The sequence below is a fragment of the Taudactylus pleione genome, unplaced genomic scaffold (assembly GCF_031769625.1).
Source record: "Taudactylus pleione unplaced genomic scaffold, aTauple2 ptg000036l, whole genome shotgun sequence".
Classification (NCBI taxonomy): Eukaryota; Metazoa; Chordata; class Amphibia; order Anura; family Myobatrachidae; genus Taudactylus; species Taudactylus pleione.
In genome coordinates this window covers 9,702,354-9,725,479 of record NW_028284438.1, presented here as the reverse complement: position 1 = coordinate 9,725,479, position 23,126 = coordinate 9,702,354, and the positions used below count along the sequence as shown (strand labels likewise).

General features: G+C 45.9%; 1 protein-coding gene across 4 annotated transcripts in view; it reads right to left on the bottom strand.

Annotated features, from left to right (window-relative positions):
- Positions 1–23,126, bottom strand: part of ADAD1 (adenosine deaminase domain containing 1) — a 216,392-nt gene that overhangs the window by 68,284 nt on the left and 124,982 nt on the right. For all 4 annotated transcript variants that reach the window (XM_088452238.1, XM_088452240.1, XM_088452237.1 and 1 more), the window contains one exon: positions 7,196–7,321. In XM_088452238.1, coding sequence (XP_088308364.1) covers positions 7,196–7,321 — 126 coding nt within the window. The remainder of the gene's footprint in view (positions 1–7,195; positions 7,322–23,126) is intronic.

Below are 23,126 nucleotides of genomic sequence, written 5' to 3'. Positions count from 1 at the left end.
ATTCCAGTCTAATCAACAGAGCTAGCTAACTGGGAACAGTAGTTCAGGTAACCAAAAGGATACTCCCTTTCTGATGACCTCACAGGTAAAAGGGGGCGGGAACATAGCATGCACATCCTGAGAACACACAGCCAGAAGACACACTTGCAGATTCTGGGAAGAGAGAGGTTCACTCTCTCACAAGACAACGGAAAAATGGGTCTCAGTTCCTCTGGGTTATAGCTAAGTATAAATTGTGCAATATTTAGCCTATTTGGGTGTCTGTAGCTATGTTTGGTGTTAATCTGTTATTAGCTTAGCATGGTGTGTGGTTTGTAGTTTTCTAAGGATATTCATGAGTCTGTGTTAGCATACAGTGGATGATATGTTATCTAATCTGTACTTTTCATCTACACTGTAGGGTACAATAGTCTGTTATCAGCATGCAGGAAAGGGATTGATTATGGAGTTTTTGTAATATTTGTAAATGATTGATGCTGGTTGATTGAGATCCCATGTGTTCTGTGTTAGGGCCTTCCCATTTGTTCTGTGTTAGGGCCTTCCCATGTGTTCTGTGTTAGGGCCTTCCCATGTGTTCTGTGTTAGGGCCTTCCCATGTGCTTGAACAATATCTCTGCTTGGGAGATATAGGCTTGGTATGTGTTGTGTACTCTTGAATGTAATCATAGGGTGGTATCAGTTATATATTATGGAAGTTGAATTAATAACAGCTTTGAATGGTCATAAGTAATTGCCGTGTGGGTCAGATAGGTATATTGTCTGCAGTTTATTAGAGATGGCTACTTCCATGTGGGGTGAACAAAGGAAATTATAATTCTACCCAGTTATGGTGTTGTATGGGTCAGATAGGTATTATATTATAGGTCTTTATTATAATTGTGATCATTGATGGATGGATGATTTACAGAGTTACAACTTAATGTGAGTTTTCAAATTGGAGTTTGCCTAGGGATCATGAGGCTTGCAAACAAAGGAAGAGCATGTGCTTCAGCCCTTCCCCCTCCCCACGGTCTAGTGGGTACTGGATGAGGTCTGTTGTAGGATGGTATTGTTGTATATTGGAATCAGCTTGTGTTGTACATGTTGGAATATTAAATGGTGCATTGTTTGCCTGATGTGTTGGCATATGATATCCAGCTTGCATATTTAATTAACTATGGCATTATGGGAGATTTCAATGAGGTAGCTTCATAATGGAGTTTGTTTGTAGACCATGCGGTTTGGACAATAGGGCAGGAAGCATTCCTAACCCCCCCCTCTCACACACAAACATCATCACCAGCCATCTTGAACATGTGCTCCCAGCAGACATTGATATCTCTCTCATTGTATTTTGATGTGTCTCTTTTTCTCTCTCTTTCTCTCTCTCTCTCTGTCTCATATTGCTCATTGTATTTTGATCTTTAATAACCGTTTAATGTATTTTAACTGTACCTTATGACCTAATGTTTGTACAATTTATTTGCGCTCATTATTAGATCATAGCGTTGTAACATCTGTACTTTTACCTGAATAATAATCTTTAGCGCTTTGGACCGCTATTCAACTGTCTCAGAATTCCATTAATGTATAATCAAACACAGCGCTAATTAGCGACATCTTGTGGTTTCAGAAGGTATAGGCAGGTTTTGTCTTAGAGGTTCTAGGCAGGTGAATCTTAGAGGTTTATAGGCAGGAATGTATTAAAAGGTTTGACGAATTCAAGTTTTCAGAATCGGGGAAATCAGCCTGAACCCACCAAAAAGATGCAGAAACATTGGGGATCAATGTAGTTGTGCCCGATTAGTCCTAATAAAACTGTTTGGGGTACGTAAGTTGATACAAATGCCTCTAATTGGCGTCTTCACACAAGTGGTGAAAAATAGTATTAAGCAGTTTTTGTTGGAGAAAATAAGTTGTCCTGTCAAATTTTGGGTACTTGAAAATGGGTGCAAGCATATTTTAAAGTCGCTAAAGTGAAGTTTTAAAAAACGTAAAAAACGCACCTGAAGCAAGCATCTCACACATACTTGCAGACTCCCCAAAAGTCTATTTCGCTAATTTTTTTGTTTGTACCTCCACTTTGTACTTTTGCGCCCCCAAATTCAAGCTACTTTTTAGGTGTGTTTCTTACTTTTTTTTAGTTTTTCTTTTTACGCAGTTATCATTTGGGGGCCTGTTCCAAGGGTACTGCGTGGTTTCCCCACCTTTGCACCCCAAAATAAAAAAAATGCACTTATTTTCTCCTGCTATTCGGAGGCGGATCTTTTTCGCCCATTACCTTGCATTGACTTTCCGCTTACGTGAGAAGCGGATGGAATTGAATACGGAGATGAGTCGGAATCGGCGTTACTTTTTGGCGGATCTCGGCTTTTCGCTTCTAATTGAATACGGGCCTTAGTCGTTGAGAGTACATTATAAAATGAGGCTGGTAAGAAAGTCAGAGAGCAGGTGACTTGGAGCTGGCACATTGAACCATTTCAACAATCTTGAAGGATAAAGAGAGTGAAAGAGGCAGTGAAAGCATCAGCAGGATATACGGTACTGTTTCTGCATACATGTGCTGTACTGTAATAGTACTGTATTGCATACAGTATGTAATACACTACAATATATAAGCATAGCAATAATTTTTACTGTTATTATGAATAAAGAAAAGGAAACTTTGCAAAACTTGTTTGTTTTATTTTGAATAACTGAACTTTCCATACAGTAACTTATGGTGCATACACACGATCAGATTTGATGAACAATGAACTATTTGTACGATTTGTGACAGTATTAAAATTAATGAAATCGTCAAAATCTGACTGCAAAAACAGTCGATGTCAGAGATCGTTATCTGACATGCGGGAACTGGCATCGTTCATCGATGCATGCCCTACATGTCAAAAATATGAATGATTAAACAATTTTTACAACCGTTATCGTTCATATCTGATAAGAAATCTGACCGTGTGTATACACCATTACAGTATTTGTCGTATTTTGCATAACTTTCTTTACTTTGCAAAACTTGTTTGACTTAGCATAACTGTTACATACTGTACCTTTACAGAAAATAAAAATATAGGATAGTCGGCACAAAAAAAAAAAAATAAATACATTCTAACCAACAAATCCTTCATAGTCTTATAGTGGTTCGGGGTCACCAGCATCATCATTGGAGTTATCAGGGTCTGTAGGAGGGCCCGGGTAAGGGAGATGATGGCAAGGAAATCGAAGGACTTGTAGGGGTACGGGTACTGGGTGTAGCTTCGAGAAGAATCCGGTTTGTGTGCAATTTTCTTTTTTTCTTTTGCTGTTCCACTTTCGTGAACCTTTCAACATTCGGTTCCATACCCTCTAGTTGTAACATAGCAGCATTCACTTTCGAGAACATACCAGCTAATCCCTTTACAGTTAACTTTTTCCATTCTTTCCAGGTGCTGCTGCATTTACAACTCTATTAAATCTTCATTAGTTAGAGCTCCCCCAACATATTCCACTAATTCTTCAATATCTTCTACTTCAAGATCTAAATTAAGCACGGTAACAAGTTGCACAGTTGTGATTTATGACATCCACATGTTAGTCTACGTTAAACACTTCAACATTATTCATGAAACATTTTAGGCATTTTTTCCCATATGCCTTGCATACAATTTTCTGTCACTACCTCACAAGAGGATTCTATGTTGTTTATGCAGTGTAAAATGTATGATTTCCAAAAATCACAAACACTTACTTTATCGTTTTCTGTTGCTGAGCCAAGTTTGGAAAAAGTTGTGCGCAAATAGTACGCTTTAAACGTAACTATAGTCCCCTGGTCCATTGTCTGTAGGATAACAGTGGCGTTTTTAGGCAGATACACTACCTTTACATATGGGTTAACATCATCAAGATGCTGGGGGTGGCCTGGGCAATTATCAAGCAAGAGGATCATTTTAAAAAGGGATGTAGTCTGGAAGCTGACTGCCTAAATGCCGACTGCCGGCTTCCAGACTCTCTAATCCTGGCGTGGTACTAATGACAGGCGTTGAAAACTCCGCCGGGGGAGGGTTAGGTTTAGGGCTCCCGGGGGGGATTTAGGGTTAGGCACCCCCCCGGGGGACTTAGGTTTAGGCAGCTGGGAAGGGGGCGTTAGGGTTAGGCACCCCTAAGGGAGGGTTTGGGGGTAGAATTAGGTTAGCGATACTTACTTTAGGGACGATCGGGATCTTCACCCTTGCCGGGCTGCTGCGGCCGACGGTAATACCTACTACACCGTTTAAAAGGAACACCCTGTTCCAGACAATAACGCTTGATTGGGGATATGAAGCAGTTGATGAATCAATCCTCAAATAAAGCTTGTGTCATCCATGCCTAGTTATCTGCACGATAGTAAACAGGCAGAATGTGCTTACTGATCTGCTTCAATACACGTGGGTTCTCGGAGCTATAGATGAGCAAAGGCTTTCACTTAAACCCAGTGACATCTCCATCCAACAACGACGTGGCCCTGTCCTTAAAAGCCTTGAAACCAGGTATTGTTTTAGCTTGTGTACGTAAGACGTTTCTGGCATTTTCTTCCAAAAAAGTCCTGTTTCACCCACATTGAAGATGTTCCGGATGGTAGCCGCCTTTCTTGATGATTTCATCAAATTGGTCAACAAATTTTTCCGGTGCTTCTGTGTCGGCGCTTGCTGCCTCACCACTGATCTCCGACTAAAAAGTCCATGGCTTGCCGTAAATGTTTCCATCGATTTATCCCCTTCACGCCTCTTTAAAAAGTCTCAAAAATACTGCATGCCTTGAAAGGCTTAATTGAAAGGCTCAGTGGCATTCTTTTTTACATTTGGTCGTCAAACCAGATTGCCAGTAATTTTTCCATTTCATGAATGACGCCTTTCCTCAGCCTAGTTATCATGGCTTTATATCCTGTTGATGCTTTTATTGCCTCTTTCACTCTATCTTTGTCCTTCAAGATTGTTGAAATGGTTTAAAATGTGCCAGCTGCAATTCACTTGCCATCTCTAACTTTCTTTCCAGCTTCATAGTCGCTGATGATCTTCATTTTCAAGTCAAGATCAATAGCCTTTTTTTGTGCTCTTCTGACACTGACATATCTGAAGCTGAGAATGCCACACACGCTGCCTGTCGCTAAAGAGTCTGGGTGGTTCGTAACATCGAGACGGTCGCTAAAAAGTCTGCGCGGGCTATAAGTCCGAGGAGGTTGGTAAAGAGTGGGCGTAAGTGCAAGCGGTCGGTAAACAGGTAGGTCATTAAGAGAGGAACATCTGTATTTGGGAAACCAACCCTAACACCCATTTGTGCTGGATATGCATCTCATTCCTTAACAATAGGCAAGAATACAAAGATGGCCCCCGCTTTGTGGTTATAACAGCCTCAACTCCTCTGGGAAGACTGTTCACTATATTTTGAAACTTCACTGTGGGGATTAGCATTCAGTTAGCCACATTAGCATTACTGAGGAAAGACACTGATGATCGGCATTAAGGGCCTACTGTAGTTTGTTGTTTGTGTTTCAAGTCATCCCAAAGGTGTTACATGGGGTTGATTTGGACATAATGAGCATATCATAATGAAATAGGAAAGAGCCTTCCCAATGGTGTTGTACAAAGTTGGCTGCACACAATGCTCTAGAATGTCATTGTATCCTGAACTAAGTTGTCCAGGAAAAACAGTCCCAAATATTATTCCTCCTCAGGCAAAATTTTACACCAGTTTAACCAGTGTCTGGTATTGGACAAGGTGATCTCATGCTTTTGTGAGGCTCGTCAATGGAAATCCAATTTAGAAAAATACCCAAAAAATTGGGGCTAACAGTACATCAGGCAGCAGTTTGGAACCAAAGAAATTCTTAAGGGGCACATCCACTAGACAACCTACTCCCTGTCCGGAATGGGTATGATATACCGCAGGCCGCATGGCCGGCGGTTCGATTCCCGTCAGCGGCAGCCCGACAGGAGCAGAGTGCGACGCAGCAGAAGCCCGACAGCGCTGGAAATCCCGATCGTGGATAGGTAAGTATCCACTAACCTAACCCCCCTAACCCTCCTTAGGGGTGCCTAACCCTAACTTTCCCCCCAAGTGCCTAACCCTAACCACCCCCTTCCCCGCTGCCTAAACCTAAGTCCCCCGGGTGGGTGCCTAACCCTAACCCTCCCCCAACCCTCCCAGGGGGGTGCCTAACCCTAAGTCCCCCCCGGGAGCCCTAAACCTAACCCTCCCCCCCAGCGGCTGTCCACTCGCGGCGCCCGGCATCACTACCGATCGTGATGCCAGGCGCCGGTCTCCCGGCGTCGGGGAAATGCGGGCGTCTACATCTAGACGCCCGGCATTTCACCCTTGCCGGGATAAGACAGTCGGGAAGCCGGCAGCCGGTATATAGGCAGTCGGCTTCCCGATTGCTTCCCCCCTGTCCAATCTCTAAACGATTTTCCCTTGATTTTTTCCCTTGAAATTTTATCTTTCAGTCTGAACAATTTGCAAACTATCTTTAATAGATCAAGTGAAATTGACCTGCATGTTCAGTCGACTGACGAGACGATCAAACGACCAGCGGGAAAGCGCATCGTTGATCGTTATCGACCAAACACTGCACGATTTATAAACGATATTTAAACGATTGAACGATAACTATGTCGTTATCGTTCAATTGCCTGCTAAAATCGTGTAGTGGATGCCCCCCCTTTATGCCCATGCGTTTCAGACACATTCTGACCCGTGATCTTGTGTGATATACGGCTTTGAAGCTGAGTTGTAGTTGTTTCTAGATGTCAGCGCTTACAGTTTACTGGGCAGCTCTAGGACAGAAATTTTATGAAAGGACATGTTGAAAAGGTGGTGACTTAACAGCACCATGTTGAAGAGTCATTGAGCTCTTTAGTACAACCTATTCTACTGTCAATGTTTGCCTATGGCAATTGCATGGCTGTATGACTGATTTTATACACATTGGCAATCTGCGTGGCTGATATGGCCACCGTAATTAATTAGAGAGGGGACCTGTATACATTTTACCATGTAGTTTATGTAAAATTATCCATGGTAAATCTGAAAAAGTGAAACAAATTACAGCTGTCTCTTGTAAACCAGACCAGTTAGAGAAAAAAAAGAGTGAGATTTTAATATAAGTGTTCTGCAATGGAGTAATGAAAGGAGCCGCATGAAGATAAAAATCACACCTAATATACATGTTTTAGACAACTTATTTGAGTCTGACTGTTCTTACCCTTTTCCATCACAAATGTAGCCAATGAACTGCTGCAAACTTCATACTCTGGATATTTAGCCAACAGTTCAGAAACCTTCTCCTTTATTACGGAACATATCTGTTCATGAACATAAGAGCGTTTATCTGAAAAATAAAAACAGCGGACCAAAAGTTTTTCAGGAAATACTGAAAATAATGACAGGCAAAACAGACAAGAGTGGCAAATCAAGAAACAAAACCCATGGAAGTGATATATAGATATTTTGTATTGGGGAAGGGGGCTATAACATGCAAATTTATTGCAACAAAATTACATTAATTCTCATTGAAAAAAAAAAAAAAGTCCACATTCAGAAATTTCTATTAGATGTCTATTAGGTGGATTAGATAATCTTTATTACCCCGATATATGACAAAATAAATAAATATATACAGTGCATCCGGAAAGTATTCACAGGGCTTCACTCTTTCCACATTTTGTTATGTTACAGCCTTATTCCAAAATGGAATAAAATAATTTTTGTCCTCAAAATTCTACACACAATACCCCATAATGACAACGTGTAAAAAGGTTTTTCTGAGATTTTTGCAAATTTAATAAAAAAAAATAAAGTAAGAGATATGGTAAGACCTTATCCTTGTTATCTCTATTTCTACAAAGTCCATAAGGTTCCACAGGATACCTTGGGGTATTGGTGATAATGTCAGGCATCGGGCACCACAGAGTTAATTTTCAGCCAAGGATGCACTGGGGTCCCTCTCCTATACCCCATCCCCTAGCCAAGGCAATCAGTTTTGTAACAAGCCATAGGCCGGAGGAGGAGAACAAAGAGAAGAAAGTCTGGAACACACAAGAATAACATTCTCACAAGAAGGAGACGGAAAAAAAGGTGACCAGATCAAAGCCCATCTGCAGTACGGGGGGGGGGGGTGTCCTGTGGAACCCTATGGACTTCATAGAAACAGAGATAACAAGAGTAAGTTCTTACCATATCTCTTATTTTCAACATCAGGGTCCATAGGGTACCCACAGGATACCTTGGGGATGTCTCAAAGCACAGAGCAGTATCCTTTAAGGGTGGGGACGCTCCTGTGCTGGAAGGAGAATCCACCGCCTGAAGGAAGCATTCTGAGATGCGACAGTATCTAATGAGAAGATCACGTGGCTGCCTTGCACAGCTGAAGTGCAGAGGCACCACGGCGAGTTGCCCATGAAGGACCCATAGACCGAGTAGAGTGAGCTTTAAGAGAGGATGGTACAGACAGGCCCTCATGAATGTAAGCCTCAGAAATCGCCATGCAAATCCATCCTGCCAAGGTTTGCTTAGTGGCAGGCCAACCCTTCTAATGGAAACCATAGAGGACAAACATTTCCTAAATGAACTGGTACGGTCAACATAAATCCTAAGAGTCCGTACCACATCCAAGGAGGCCTCACCAGCAGATAGGTCTGGTGAATTAAAGGCCGGTACTATAATTTCCTCATTGATGTGGAAACTAGATACCACCTTAGGTAGGAACCCAGGGTGAGTGCGCAGCACTGCCCTGTCCCTATGAAAAATTAGGAACGGGGGGCAACATGAAAGAGCCCCCAAATCTGAAACACTTTTCTGGCCGAGGCAATGGCCAGAAGAAACACAGTCTTAGCTGTGAGCCATTTTAAATCCACTGAGCCCAGTGGTTCAAATGACGGTCCTTGGAGAGCCCTAAGGACCACAACCAAGTCCCAAGGAGCCACAGGTGGAACAAAGGGAGGCTGTATGCGACGTACACCTTGCATAAAAGTGTGGACATCAGGAAGTGTAGCAATCCTACGCTGAAACCACACAGGAGGGGTCCGGAAACCTGCACCTTCAGTGAAGCAAGGCGAGGACAGTTATCTAAGCCTGCTTGTAGGAAAGCCAAAATCCTGGATATCCTAAAAACCTGAGGATCATAACCTCTAGGTTGACACCATTCAAAGAAAGTATGCCACACCCGGTGGTAAATTCTTGCAAAAGCCGGCTTCCGAGCTCTGAGCATGGTGTTAACAACAGAGCTGGAAAAACCCCTGGACCTCAAGAGGGCAGTCTCAACAGCCACGCTGTCAAAGACAGACGGCCCTGGTCCGGGTGATGGCAAGGACCTTGAGACAACAGGTCCGGACGTAGAGGCAACCGCATCGGAGCGTCTATGGATAGGCTCCTGAGATCTGAGTACCAGTGCCGTCTGGGCCACGCTGGAGCTATCAGCAGGAGCGTGCCGCCTTCTTGCTTGAATTTGCGAATCACTCGAGGAAGAAGGGAGAACGGAGGGAAGAGGTACGCAAACTGGAAGGTCCACTGGACTGACAGAGCGTCTACCAGAAGTGCCTCTGTGTCTCTTGTTCTTGACCCGTACACAGGAAGCTTGTTGTTGTGTCGGGAGGCTATGAGGTCTATCTCTGGAAGGCCCCACTTGTTCACCAGTAGCTGAAACACCTCCTGGTGAAGAGACCACTCTCCTGGCTGCACGTCTTGACGGCTAAAAAAGTCTGCTTCCCAGCTGAGGACTCCTGGTATTAACACTGCCGAGATGGCAGGGAGATTGCCCTCCACCCACACTAGAATGCGGGACACCCCTCTCAGGGCCACCTGACTGCGGGTTCCTCCTTTGCGGTTTATGTAAGCCACCATGGTGGCGTTGTCCGACTGCACCTGCACTGGCTTTCCGTGGAGGACATGTCTTGCTTGTTGGAAAGCTTTGAATACTGCCTTTAGTTCCAATATGTTGATTGGAAGCGCAGATTCTGCTGGAGTCCACCTTCCCTGGAAGAAGTATGGACCAGACACTGCTCCCCAACCTCGGAGACTGGCGTCCATCGTCAGAAGAACCCAGTTCGCAATCCAAAAGGGGTGCCCCCTGTTCAGGTGAGTAGTCTGCAGCCACCAGGCTAATGACAGACGTACCTCCGGTGACAGCACCATTGTCCGTGTCCTAATCCAGTGGGGCAACCCATTCCAACTGGAGAGGATCAACTTCTGCAGAGGTCTAGAGTGAAAGTGTGCAAACTCCACCATGTCGAACATCGACACCAGGGATCCCAGTAACCTCATCGCCAAGTGAATAGACACCCAGCGACTCTGCAGGCAACTGCGTACTTTTGCCTATAATGCAGAGATCTTTTCCTCCATCACAAAGATCCTCTGATATTGGGAGTCCAACAGGGCTCCGAGATGGAGCATCCTCTGTGATGGCACCAGGGATGACTTCTTCCAGTTTATCAGCCAGCCGTGAGCCTGCAACACAGAGACTGTCAATTGCAGATGGCGCTGAAGGATCTCTGGAGACCGTGCCAACAGAAGAAGGTTGCCAGATAGGGCAACAAGTGGACCCCCTGCATCCACTGTTGCCATGACTTTGGTAAACACTCGAGGCGCTGTGGCCAGACCAAAGGGCAGTGCCTGAAATTGGAAGTGTAGAATTTGAGGAAACGCTGGTGTGCTGGGACAATGGGGATATGCAGGTAAGCATCCTGAATATCTAGCAACACCATAAAATCCACCAGGCTCCATCACCAAAATGATGGAACGCAGGGTCTCCATCCTGAACTGAGGAACCCTCAAGAATTTGTTGAGTGATTTAAGGTTGAGGATTGGCCTGTAAGACCCATTTGGTTTCTGTACCAGAAAAATATTGGAGTAATACCCCGATCCTCTCTGGGACAATGGGACTGGCACTATAACTCCAGCCTGGAGCATAGAGTGGAATACCTTCCAGAATTCGTGGGCATTGTCTTGATCTGACTGAAGGCTAGTGGTGAAAAACCGGCTGGGAGGCCTCCGCCGGAATGAGAGGGCGTACCCGAGACCACTTCTCTTACCCAAGGGTCCACTGTTGTGAGACACCAGCACTGGGTGAACTGAAGAAGCCGGCCTCCCACTTTGGGGTCCCCCAAGGGGAGGCCCGTCCCGTCAGGCTGAAGGCTTATCGTCCGACATGAGTAAGACGTCTTGTACTCCAGGCATGCTTCTTTGGCTTGGCAGATTTCTTGGCCCCTGCCTGCCTAGGAATGGACTGCACTTTGGACTTACCCTGGGCCCTATAGGGCTGAAAGGACGTAGTACCAGACCTGATGGGACTGTTACCGATGGCAGACACGCAGACTTAGCTGCTGCCAGAGTGGCCACAATTTTGTCCAGATCAGGGCCAGACAGGACCTGTCCATTAAAGGTCAAGCATTCAAATCCTTTTTTGGAATCTGCTCCCGCTTTCCAAGAGCGCAACCATAGGGTGCGGCGAGCCGCCACTGCTGCTGAGGAGATTCTGGAAGTGAGGAGCCCTATATCTAAGGCTGCCTCATTAATGTACGTAGCAGAGTCTCTAAGGTTACCCACTAACTCCACCTGCTCAGGTGACAAGTCAGCGTCTAGAAATGTCTCCAAGCTATCAGCGTTCCATAGCTCTGGCTACTCAGCACACGGCCATTGCTGTCTGGATGCCCCCCCCCCCCCCCTCCGCAAGGGAATAAATAGATTTTAGGCATACTTCAACCTTGCCATCCGTAACATCCTTTAGGGAGGACATGGGCGATGTAGCACTCCTCACCAGGCGTGTGACATGAGAATCCACCTGTGAAGGGGTTTCCCATTTGGAAAAATAATTATCCGCAAAGGGGTATGCAAAGGCCAAACGTTTCTGAGGTTGGTACCGCTTACCCATATTTTTCCACGCCTCCTCTAAATGATCCACTAACTGACCAGAGGAAATACAGTGGCATCACCTTTAATATCCTTAAAGAAGGCATATTTGTATTTGGCCACGGGGGGATCATCATCCTCAATAACCAAGGCCGCACGGACTGCCCGTATAAGGCCTGGTATATATATTTTAGACTCCACCTCCTTAGTACAGGTGGGCTCCTGGTCTGAAAAGTCAAAAATCTCTCAGTCATCAGACGTCATATCATCCTCATCATAATGAGCCGTCTGAGACACTAAAGGCCGCTTAGCTGGCCTCAATGATGACTCCCCCTGCAAAACATCCGTTAGGTGCTGTACCATATTGGACAGTGAATTCACCCACGCAGGCTCTTGCGAGACCTGGGGGAGCGAAAGTGGGAGACACTGGGGTACCATCAGCTGCCTGGAGAACCCCTGAATGGGAGATGACACTACCGACTGCTGTGATAACCCCATTTGGGGAAACGCAGGGGACGTCGCCAGCTGGCCCACAAGGGTTGTAAGCGCCTTAGCAAAACAACTGTACTGGCGAAGTGACAGAAATCGGGTGTGACAGTAAATAACATGCCCTACATAAACCCTCAGTGTTTCCATCACCCTCCGCTACTAGTACATTATATGTGGTACATATAAATCATGTTCACTCCCAGACATGGTGAGTGTAACGAGCTGTAGGTGACTCCCTTCACAGACAAATATTTTTTACTGTGAGGCAATGAACACCCTGCAAGACCACACCGCAAGGGCTTTAGCAGAAAAAGAACATGGATAGTAAAATGGCTGACAGTCAGAAGTGAAAGTACAGGCAGACAGTGCTAGCATTGAGTCATATACAATGCAGAAAAAAAGCCCTGCACTCTTAGCACTGTGATCAACTACTCAGACATAGAGCCTGGTAGGAATCAGCGCTGCATACTCTGACCCTAAAGGAGGAGAGGTATGCGGGGGGACCCGGACCACTAAGCCACCATCCAGCAACAGTTGTCACTTCCTAATGAAAGAAAAATGGCCACCGAGGGGCAGACAGGAAGCGGGCCCAGGGAGGAGCGCTGACACAGCCCGCCTAACCGCTGTGGAGAGGCACTGTGCAGCGGGGGAGGCGCCGGCTGTGAACAGGGAAGACGTGCTCCCCAGCATGCATTTAACCCCAGGGACGCTGGAGCCTGTCCCTTCTAGTGCAGCCGCTATCCCTGGGGCCTGTGGAAGCACAGGTTAGTACCTGGCTCCACTCGCAGCCAGTCCCCAGGGAGCCCCCTGCCTGGGGACTCAGAACTGTGTATTCCAGCGGGCACCTCCACGGTACCCGCCGCTTACCTGTCCCCTTGATCCAGCCACAGTCCGGGCGGTCCGGACCCCCACCAGCATCCCTGGATCGGTAACGGCGTTCTGGTCCGGCGGGGTGAAGGAGCGACAGCAAGGACGTCTGTACAGACTGTCCATACTGTAGTGCTCTAGTGTGCAGCCACAGCTGCCTTTAAAAATCTTCAGAGGCTATTAACAGCCCCACTCTGTAGAAGGTGATCCGACTCCTGGCCAGGCACCGACGAAACTGATTGCCTTGGCTAGGGGGTGGGGTAGAGGAGAGGGACCACAGTGCATCCTAGGAGGCTAAAAACTAACTCTGTGGTGCCCGATGCCTGACGTCATCACCAATACCCCAAGGTATCCTGTGGATACCATATGGACCCTGATGTAGAAACTAAGAAATCACATGTACATAAGTATTCACAGCCTTTGAAGCTCAAAATTGAGCTCAGGTGCATCCTGTTTCCACTGATCATCCTTGAGATGTTCGTACAGCTTAATTGGAGTCCACCTGTGGTAAAATCAGTTGATTGGACATGATTTTGAAAGGCATACACCTGTATATATAAGGTCCCACACTTGACAGTGCATGTCAGAGCACAAATCAAGCATGAAGTCCAAGGAATTGTCTGTAGACCTCCGAGACAGGATTGTCTCGAGACAAATCTGGGGAAGGGTACAGAAAAATATCTGCTGCTTTAAAGGTCCCAATGAGCACAGTGGCCTCAATCATCCGTAAATGGAAGAAGTTTGGAACCACAAGGACTCTTCCTAGAGTTGGCCGGCCGTTTAAACTGAGCAATCGGGGGAGAAGGGCCCTAGTCAGGGAGGTGACCAAGAACCCGATGGTCATTCTGTCACAGCTACAGCATTCCTCTGTGGAGAGAGGAGAACCTTCCAGAAGGACAACCATCTCTGCAGCAATCCATCAATCAGGCCTGTATGGTAGAGTGGCCAGACGGAAGCACATTGCAGCCTGCCTGGAGTTTGCCAAAATGCACCTGAAGGACTCTCAGACCATGAGAGACAAAGATTGAACTCTTTGGTGTGAATGCCAGGCATTATATTTGGAGGAAACCAGGCACCGCTCATCACCAGGCCAATACCATCCCTACAGTGAAGCATGGTGGTGGCAGCATCATGCTGTGGGGATGTTTTTCAGAGGCAGGAACTGGGAGAATAGTCAGGATAGAGGGAAAGATGAATGCAGCAATGTACAGAGACACCCTGGATGAAAACCTGCTCCAGAGCGCTCTTGACCTCAGACTGGGTTGACGGTTCATCTTTTAGCAGTACAACGACCCTAAGCATACAGCCAAGATATCAAAGGAGTAGCTCACTCTGTGAATGTCCTTGCGTGGCCCAGACTTGAATCCGATTGACCATCTCTGGAGAGATCTGAAAATGGCTGTGCACCGACACTTCCCATCCAACCTGATGGATCTTGAGTGGTGCTGCAAAGAGGAATGGGTAAAACTGCCCAAAGCTAGGTGTGCCAAGCTTGTGGCATCATATTCAAAAATACTTGAGGCTGTAATTGCTGCCAAAGGCGCATCAACAAAATATTGAGCAAAGGCTGTGAATACTTATGTACATGTGATTTCTTAGTTTTTCTTTTTAAATTTGCAAAAATCGCAAAAATTTTTTTTTACACATTGTCATTATGGGGTGTGTGTAGAATTTTGAGGACAAAAATTACATTTATTCCATTTTGGAATTAGGCTGTAACATAACAAAATGTGGAAAAAGTGGAGCTCTGTGAATACTTTCCGGATGCGCTGTATATACATACAAATAAATTCCACACCGGCAGCACTCAGGAATAAAACACACAAAGAATTTCCAACGTTTCAATGCTCTATTCATGCATATTCGTCAGGGTGCAAGCCAAGTGACAACTGAACAGTGTAACATACCTAATTACTTGTGAGACCGTCCATGCCTCCGCCCGCCGCCATCCCGCCAGAGGGAGGCGCCGCACAGGGACACGGAGGGCACCACACCACGTGCTGAAGAAAACCAATAGGTGGAAAACAAAGGAAACCATGGTAACTGCTAGTCAACAAAAACAAAAAAGTGGTTAATACTTACATAGCAGACAAGATACAATATACAAAGACAACTACATATACTGCAAATAAATATATTATATATATCTATATCATAAATACATAGCCTATAAGAGCATACTGCCTCAAAAATTTAAAATCATACACAAGCTGGATGTATAGCAACAATTAATGAAACCAGTGCTTCACTTTAAGCAGAAAAAAATCATGTATACGAACAAAAAAAAAAAAAAGGCATATCTAGGTATCCAAGCAGGAGAACAAAACCTTGTACAAGGTACATATTAGAAAAAACAGGACAACCCCAAATTCTCATTAAGGCCCCTAGGATCTAAAGTGTCCAGTTCAAAAATCTTGGTTGCTTCTACCAGAGCCAACCAAGGAAACATCATTCATTATTAAAAAATCTTTTAACTTGTACCCTCTTTGATAAGCTGTCATATTTTTATTATGCAAAGATTGAAGATGGGGGGCGGTGTTTATAATTGGCCAATGCGCTTTGGATATTTTACTGATTTAGTCACTTTGTCTATTTTGTTTTCTTTACAAGCTATAAGGTCCTTCCTATATTTATCAGTCTGCGGAGTTAATTTATCTTGTCAACTTGTTGCAGTATCTGCTAACAATGTCGTTTTATGGATTGTTTCAAAGAACCCAATTTTAGTTCTGACTTCTGCTAATTCAAGAGTAACCTCCTCTATCACGGCCAACATGAGGTCAAGCGAACATTTATTTAAAATGGATGTCCATTTCTTGCAAAATGGTATGTTGAAGCGTATGGTTGGTCAGAAACGCATTGGTGTTTATGTAAAGTATTATCTATACCCTATTTCCATGATACCTCTACCTTTTGCATTGGAAGAGGTGAAAAAATCTTTTTAGAACTTTATTGTATGATTTTTTTTGTTTTTTTGAAGCTGTTTTTTTTCTATTTTGTGCCATTAAATTATCTTACTTATGTTTGGCTGGTGGAGTACCCCCTTCTTTTGACCTATTATATATGGGAACTACTGGTCACACGTACAAAGAAACCTTTATGGGAACGTTTACACCTGATCCCAGGTGAGTGCTCTTTTTGGGAACGTGGAATTTAAATCTCCATAGCCACTGGATGATGTAAAAAGATGCCTTTATGTGAATGCATTATATTTTGTCGAGGTGAGTCTTAGAAGGCAGAATCCAGAATATTCAGAGCGTTCCACTATCTAAAAGTATAACCTACTGCACGTTTTCTCTTCTGTTCTGTTTTAAGTGAAATTGTTATCACGGCGGACATCCTCTAAGCATTCCTGACGGATCGCGCTTTTTTGGATCACTCTATTTGTCTATTGTATGTGGTCTTGGAGGAGTGGTGCTCCTAAGAGTGGACTAAGATGTGATCTGTAGGGCGCAGGTTGCATTAATCAAAAACTTAAATAATCCAAGAGGGTGTAGGTGTGACCTGGAGGACCGGACACCAACAGCAAAGCTTTTCAATCCCAGATGCCCCGGTCCTTCCCCTTATATCCCGCCCACAGGCGGAGGGCAACTAAGTTTTGTTAACAAGCCCAAGGCAGGAGCAGGAGAGGAGATAAGGAAGACTGCTACACTGAATAATCACAATCTCACACAGAGAAGGAAACAAGTGACCAAGGGAAGAAACCCATAGAATCCAGCTGCGTCAGGGCGGATGCCCTGTGGACCCTATGGACTTCGAAGAAAGAGCGTTAACAAAGGTAAGTTTTACCATAAGTCTCCATTTCTTTTTCAGGGTCCATAGGGCTCCACAGGGAGACATTGGGGATGTCCCAAAGCAGTTGATCACGGGCGGGAACGCTCCTGAGCTGATAGGAAAACCCTATGCCCGAAGGAAGCATCCTGAGAGGCAAATGTATTATAGGCATAAAACCTAAGGAAGGTGTGGACAGAAGACCATAGCTGTTCAGCTGAGGCGCCACGTCGGGCTGCCCACCAGGAACCTATAGAGCGAGTAGAATGAGCAGATACTGTAGCCGTTACAGGAAGGCCAGTCTGTGTGTAAGCCTGTGAGATAGTCATGCGAATCCATCTGGCCAGAGTGTTTGTTAGCTGGCCATCCCTTCTTGTGGAATCCATATAGGACAAAGATGGAGTCAGATTTCCTGATGGAAATAGTACGGTCCACGTAGATCTTCAGAGCACGGACCACATCCAAAGAGGCCTCACCTGCCGAGAGATCTGGTGAATTAAATGCCTAACGATACTGGATCAGAACCTCTATACACACCTTCCTATAACTTCTAATATCCTACCTATACCTTCTAAGGATGACGCTAATTTGCATACGCAGCCATACAGTAAATAAAGACATAAGACCTGGAATCTGTGGTTCCAAAGCACAAGTATTATTCAAGTAAAAGTACAGTCAGTTACACGCAATTGATCCAGACACAATTTAGGCGCAAAGGAATTATACAGACCCAAGTACAGTAGACATACGCAGCGCTTCCGGTACCAGGTGTTAGACGAGGGGTTTCTTGCTGATGCCTATCCGCATTCAGCATGAAGATTAAAAACCCAGTGTTGGACACACATATTTATATCACCAAGGGATAGACAACACAATACAGAAGTTTGTTGCTGATGCTTTTGGCTCCCAAAGTGGATCCATCTGTTACGGAGCATTTAACAGGCTGATTCAAATAGACTCTCCCAGCCTCTAACAACTGGGGGTCTCTGCCCTCCCGCCCCCTGCAACATCCTAACAGTTAATACATTTTGTTGCTTGAAGTCTCTGCGGTCCATAACTCGAGAATGCATGATGCGATCTCCCCACCTATATCACCGGAATACTGTGGAAAGAGTACGCATCAGTACAAAACCAAACACGGCTTTCTTAGCATGTATAAAACCTTAGTTATCAAATATCCATATTTCACAGCATTTATACTAACTGAACAAACGTAAATCTTATACCTTAAAGCTAATGGAACCTTGTAAGTAAATATGTAATGTGTGAGTGTACAGGGTTTGATATGAAGACGCTAGTTAACTGGGGACAGATGCGTGTGCATTTAGCTACTAAACGGTGTTTTCATTCGGGGTCTTGTGCATTCGCTAATATGCGACTAGTTAACAGCGCTATTATGCGTATTATTGTGTATATGAGAAATGATGGAAGATGCAATCGCATGGTGCTAATAGTATTATCGCCACATGTACTAAAATGTGAGTTTATCTAGAATGGCGCTTAGGCGGCCATTCGCAAAATGGCGTCTTGCGATCTCATTTCCAAGATGGCGTCTTGCGGCCAGTCGCAAGATGGCGTCGCTGCGATTCAATTTTAAACTGAACTTGTCTCAGCCAATTACTCAGCTTCGACATGCCGGAACCACAATTTCCTCATTCAGGTGGAAGCGAGAAACCACCTTGGGAAGGAAGCCTGGGTGTGATCAAAAGAACAGCCCTATCCTCACAAAATATTAAAAAAGGGGGAACGACATGAAAGCGCCTCTAATTCCAATACCTGATGCTATAGCCAGAAGAAATAATCTTTGCAGTGAGCCATTTGACATCCACTGATTCCAGGGGATCAAATGGAGGGATCCTGAAGTGCTTGGAGCACCACTGACAAATCCCATGGAGCCACAGGAGGGACAAAGGGAAGTTATATACGTAAAACACCTTGCATGAAGGCGTGAACATCCAGTATAGGAGCAATTCTGCGCTGAAACCAGATAGACCTGCACTTTTAGAGATGCTAGGTGGAGGCCTAGATCCAATCCAGCCTGAAGAAAGGCAAGAATACTAGAAACTTTAAAGACTTGAGGGTCAATGGGGTAGATGCATTATAGCATCGCGAAGCATGAAGCACTACCGATGAGACGTATAAACCTCTCTCCCCTCCGGCGCTCCCCGCTAGAGAATGTAGCGCATCAGCCTAGTGCTAATGCGCTGTGTCTCAGTGTCGGCCGGCTCCACTGAGCATGTGCAGGATCTCGCAACTATCGCGAGATCCACGTGTGCAGCACTGTCCCTGCTGTGGGGATAGGTTGTAGCTGTCGATAGCGACAGCGGGCCAAACGGTCTGACCGTTCATACATGGCCCAGGCTATGACAGGGGCGCAAACCGCCAAACCCCCGATCATACATCGGGTAAAAGCGGAATCAGCGCACATAACGTGATACCGCTTCTGAGCTTCTTACATCTCCCCCATAGTTTCTTGGAGCACACCATTGGCAATATGTAAGCCATATTCTGTGATAAATTCTGGCTGAGGCCGGCAGTTTACGTGCTCTGAGCATGGCCTGGACCACAGAGTTGGAAAATCCCTTAGCTGTTAGGAGGGTTGTCTCAAGAGTCAAGCCGTTAAAGACAGACGGGCTAGGTCCAGATGCAGACATGGACCCTGAGACAACAGGTCTACTTGTAGAGGAAGTTGAAGCGGGACATCTAGGGAGAGACTGAAGATCCAAGAACCAATGGCGTCTGGGCCAAGCCAGAGCTATTAACAGGACTGTGCCCCTCTCCAATTTGAAATTTCAAAGCACTCGAGAAAGCAGGGATATTGGAGGGAAGAGATACGCCAAATAGAAGTTCCATTTCACCGACAATGCATCTATAAAGGCCGTGTCGGGTCCCTTGTCCTGGCTCCATAAACTGGAAGTTGCTGTTGTGTCTTGAGGCCATGAGATCCACTTCTGGAAGACCCCATTTGTCCACCAGAAGATGAAAGACTTCTGGATGTAGAGACCATTCTGCATCATGTCGTGACAGCTGAGGAAGTCAGATTCCCAATTGAGAATCCCCGGGAATACCACTGAAGAGATGGCTGGGAGATTGCGTTTGGCCCATGTGAGAATGCGGGACACTTCTGTCATTGCTGACTGACTTCAAGTGCCCCCTTGGTGATTGAGGTAGGCCACAAATTTAATTGTCGCACTGTACATGTACTGGCCTGCTTTTCAGAATGTTCTGAGCCAGAGTGAGAGCTCTGTAGATGGTTTGAAGTTCCAAGACGTTGATCGGCAACACTGCCTCGACTAGGGACCATCGGCCCTGGAACGAGTGCTGGCTGGTTACTGCATCCCACCCTCAGAGGCTTGCGTCCGTAGTGAGGAGAGCCCAGTTCAGGATCCAAAAGGGACAATGCTTGTTCAAATGGGATGTCTGTAGCCACCAGGCTAGGAACAGGTGAAACTCTGGGGGGGAGGCTCATTGTCTGAGATCTGAGCAAATGGGGTAGTTCGTTCCACCTGGAGAGGATCAGGTGTTGTAGGGGCTTGAAGTGAAACTGGGCGAACTCCACCATGTCGAAGGTGGACATCATTGATCCCAAGGCCTGCATTGCAGAATGAATTGACACTCGGCGATTGTGGAGCAGTCTGCGTAGTCTGTGCGGTATTGCTGAAATCTTGTCTGCCATTGGGAAGATTCTCTGAACCTGAGAGTCCAGGAGGATTTCCAAATGCACCATCCTTTGAGAGGGTGTCAGGGAAGACTTTTTCCAGCTGATCAGCCAACCGTGCATTTGTAGAAAGGCAAGCACCGATGTGCTCGCAACCGGGTCGATAGTTAGCCCTGCACACGCGCAGCGTGCGCAAGCCCCGGAGCGACAAACTCTCTTGCTCTGGAGCTCTCTACAAAAGGGGCGGCTGTTGAGGGTGATCACCATCGCGACCATCAACCTGGTCGGTCGTTAAGCTGTGGATGGTAACCCACAGCTTAGCGATCGACAAGGAGGCGGTCGTTCAGGATGCAAGCAGCCGCCCCGATTCAGAGCGACCGCTTGCAACTAACGACCGCCTCTGAATGAGGTCCAAAGACCATCCTGAATAAGGTCCTCTGGGGCCAAGCCCGCTGAGCAGGACTTACAAGATACCAGAGTAGGAGCAGCAGTATCAGCCTGCTTGTTATTCTTTCCTCTGCCAGCCATAGTCACAAGAATAATAAAACACACAGTATGATACAGTATTATACAGTGCAGTGCGCACCCTGCAGTATGTGTAATATGGCACAGTGAAGTGTGCAACTGCGCTATATAGTGTATGATAGCTCTAACAAATATAGGAAATGTGAGGTCAGGATATAGTAGAATAAAGGGAAATGTATAAGCTGGACAGTATAGAAAGTAGAGATCAGCGCTAGCATACAATCTGCAATTGGCACTACAATCAACTACACAGACCGCAGTGGCTGGTAGGATATAGCGCTGTATAACCAGGCCTGTGGGAGAGTTATACAGGGAGACTGGACCCAGCGTTTCACGGAGACCTGTGAAGCAGAAAATGGCTGTCGCGTGTCTTAGGAGGAGCAGCTCAGGGAACGGCTAGACCACAATGGAATGGCACACTGAGCTGGGGGAGGGGATGCAGGGAGAGCGCCTTCTCCAGCTGCTGACGTTAAGTACCGGGTCCCCATGCCTCTAAAAATGCCCTGCGCCAGTATATTAACGCCCCGGTGGTCTAGTGGAGTCGTGGGCGCACCAGTGTCCACATCAGTGCCTCCAGTCCGTCTCCAGAGACTAGACTGCGTAAAGACACCCGCCTTACCTGTCCCCTGGATTCCGGGCTGCAGTCTGGGGTCCGGGGAGCCTGCTAGCTAGTCCCCGTCAGAACCCCGCCGTGAGTACCTAGCCGGGGTTCGTGTCACGGCGCCGCGGAGGTGTGATGGAGCAGTAGCACAGACGTCCAAGGGACTGTCTGTTGCTGCTGCTCAGTAGTAAAAACACTAGAAATAAAAATAAATCATAAAAAAAAGAAGCAGCCCCACTGTTAAAATTGGTGATGCAGCTCCTGCCGGACACCAACGACACTGAGTTGCCCTCAGGTTGTGGGCGGGGGGTATAGGGAAAAGGACCAGAGCATCCTGGGATTGAAAACCTTTGCTGTTTGTGTCCGGTCCGTCAGGTCCCACCTACACCCCAATGTCTCCATGTGGAGCCCTATGGACCCTGAAGAAGAAAGATGTGTTTTGGGATCCATGTGAAATGCGGGATGTAGTTATGAGACCGGCGACCGCGATGCCACTAGTCTCAATCCCGACGCTAAAAGCCCGACAAGGGTCTTAAGATGGGCGTCGAAATACAGACGCCTATCTTAATTCCGATACCGGAATCCAGGAGGATGATAACCCGAATGAAGGTAAGCCGGGGCGCACTTAGTGTTAGCTGCGTGGGGTGAGGTTGGGAGAGAGGGTTAGGTTTAGGTAGCATAGCGGGGTTAGTGTTAGGTTTTGGGGGGGAGGGAAGGTTTGGGTTAGGCACCTGTAGGGGGGGGGGGGTAAGGTTCAGGCACCACTGGTGGGGGTTAGGCACTAAGGGGAGAGACTTAGGTTTAGGCACTAACGGGGAGGGTTAGGCTACAAAAAGGAGGGTTAGGGGGAGAAGAGGGGAGGGTAAGTATATTTACCTGACCCATGTCGGGATACCAACCATCTGTCGGTATTTAGACAGGAGTTGTCCCGAGAGCCGGCATTACATACAGATTCCGTGAAATGCACCTAATTTTCCTGGTCAGAGACTTATGCTCCTATAAAAAGAATAAAGTCCATCAGCATATATAGTGCCGTTATATCGGTTAATTCAATTATTTGATTTTGGAGTAATATATTATGGAATTGCACTGGTCCTGCACTCTGGATATTCATTGGTGGTATGGAGATATAGATGTCTGGATGTGCAGCTACTTTGTGGATACTGCAGGTTGTCAGCTGAAAGCTCCAATATTAAAAGGGACGAGAACCCATTTTTCTGTAAAGTACAAACTGCCCTGTTAATACTTTTTTGTGAAGTTTTGTATTTTAATGATATCTTCAATATGAGGAAGATGCAATATGCTTCGGCTGCTGCTAAACTGGAGAAATACAGTATTCTAGGAGCTCAATTTCTCGGCATACTCAAAATGAGAGTTCTGTTG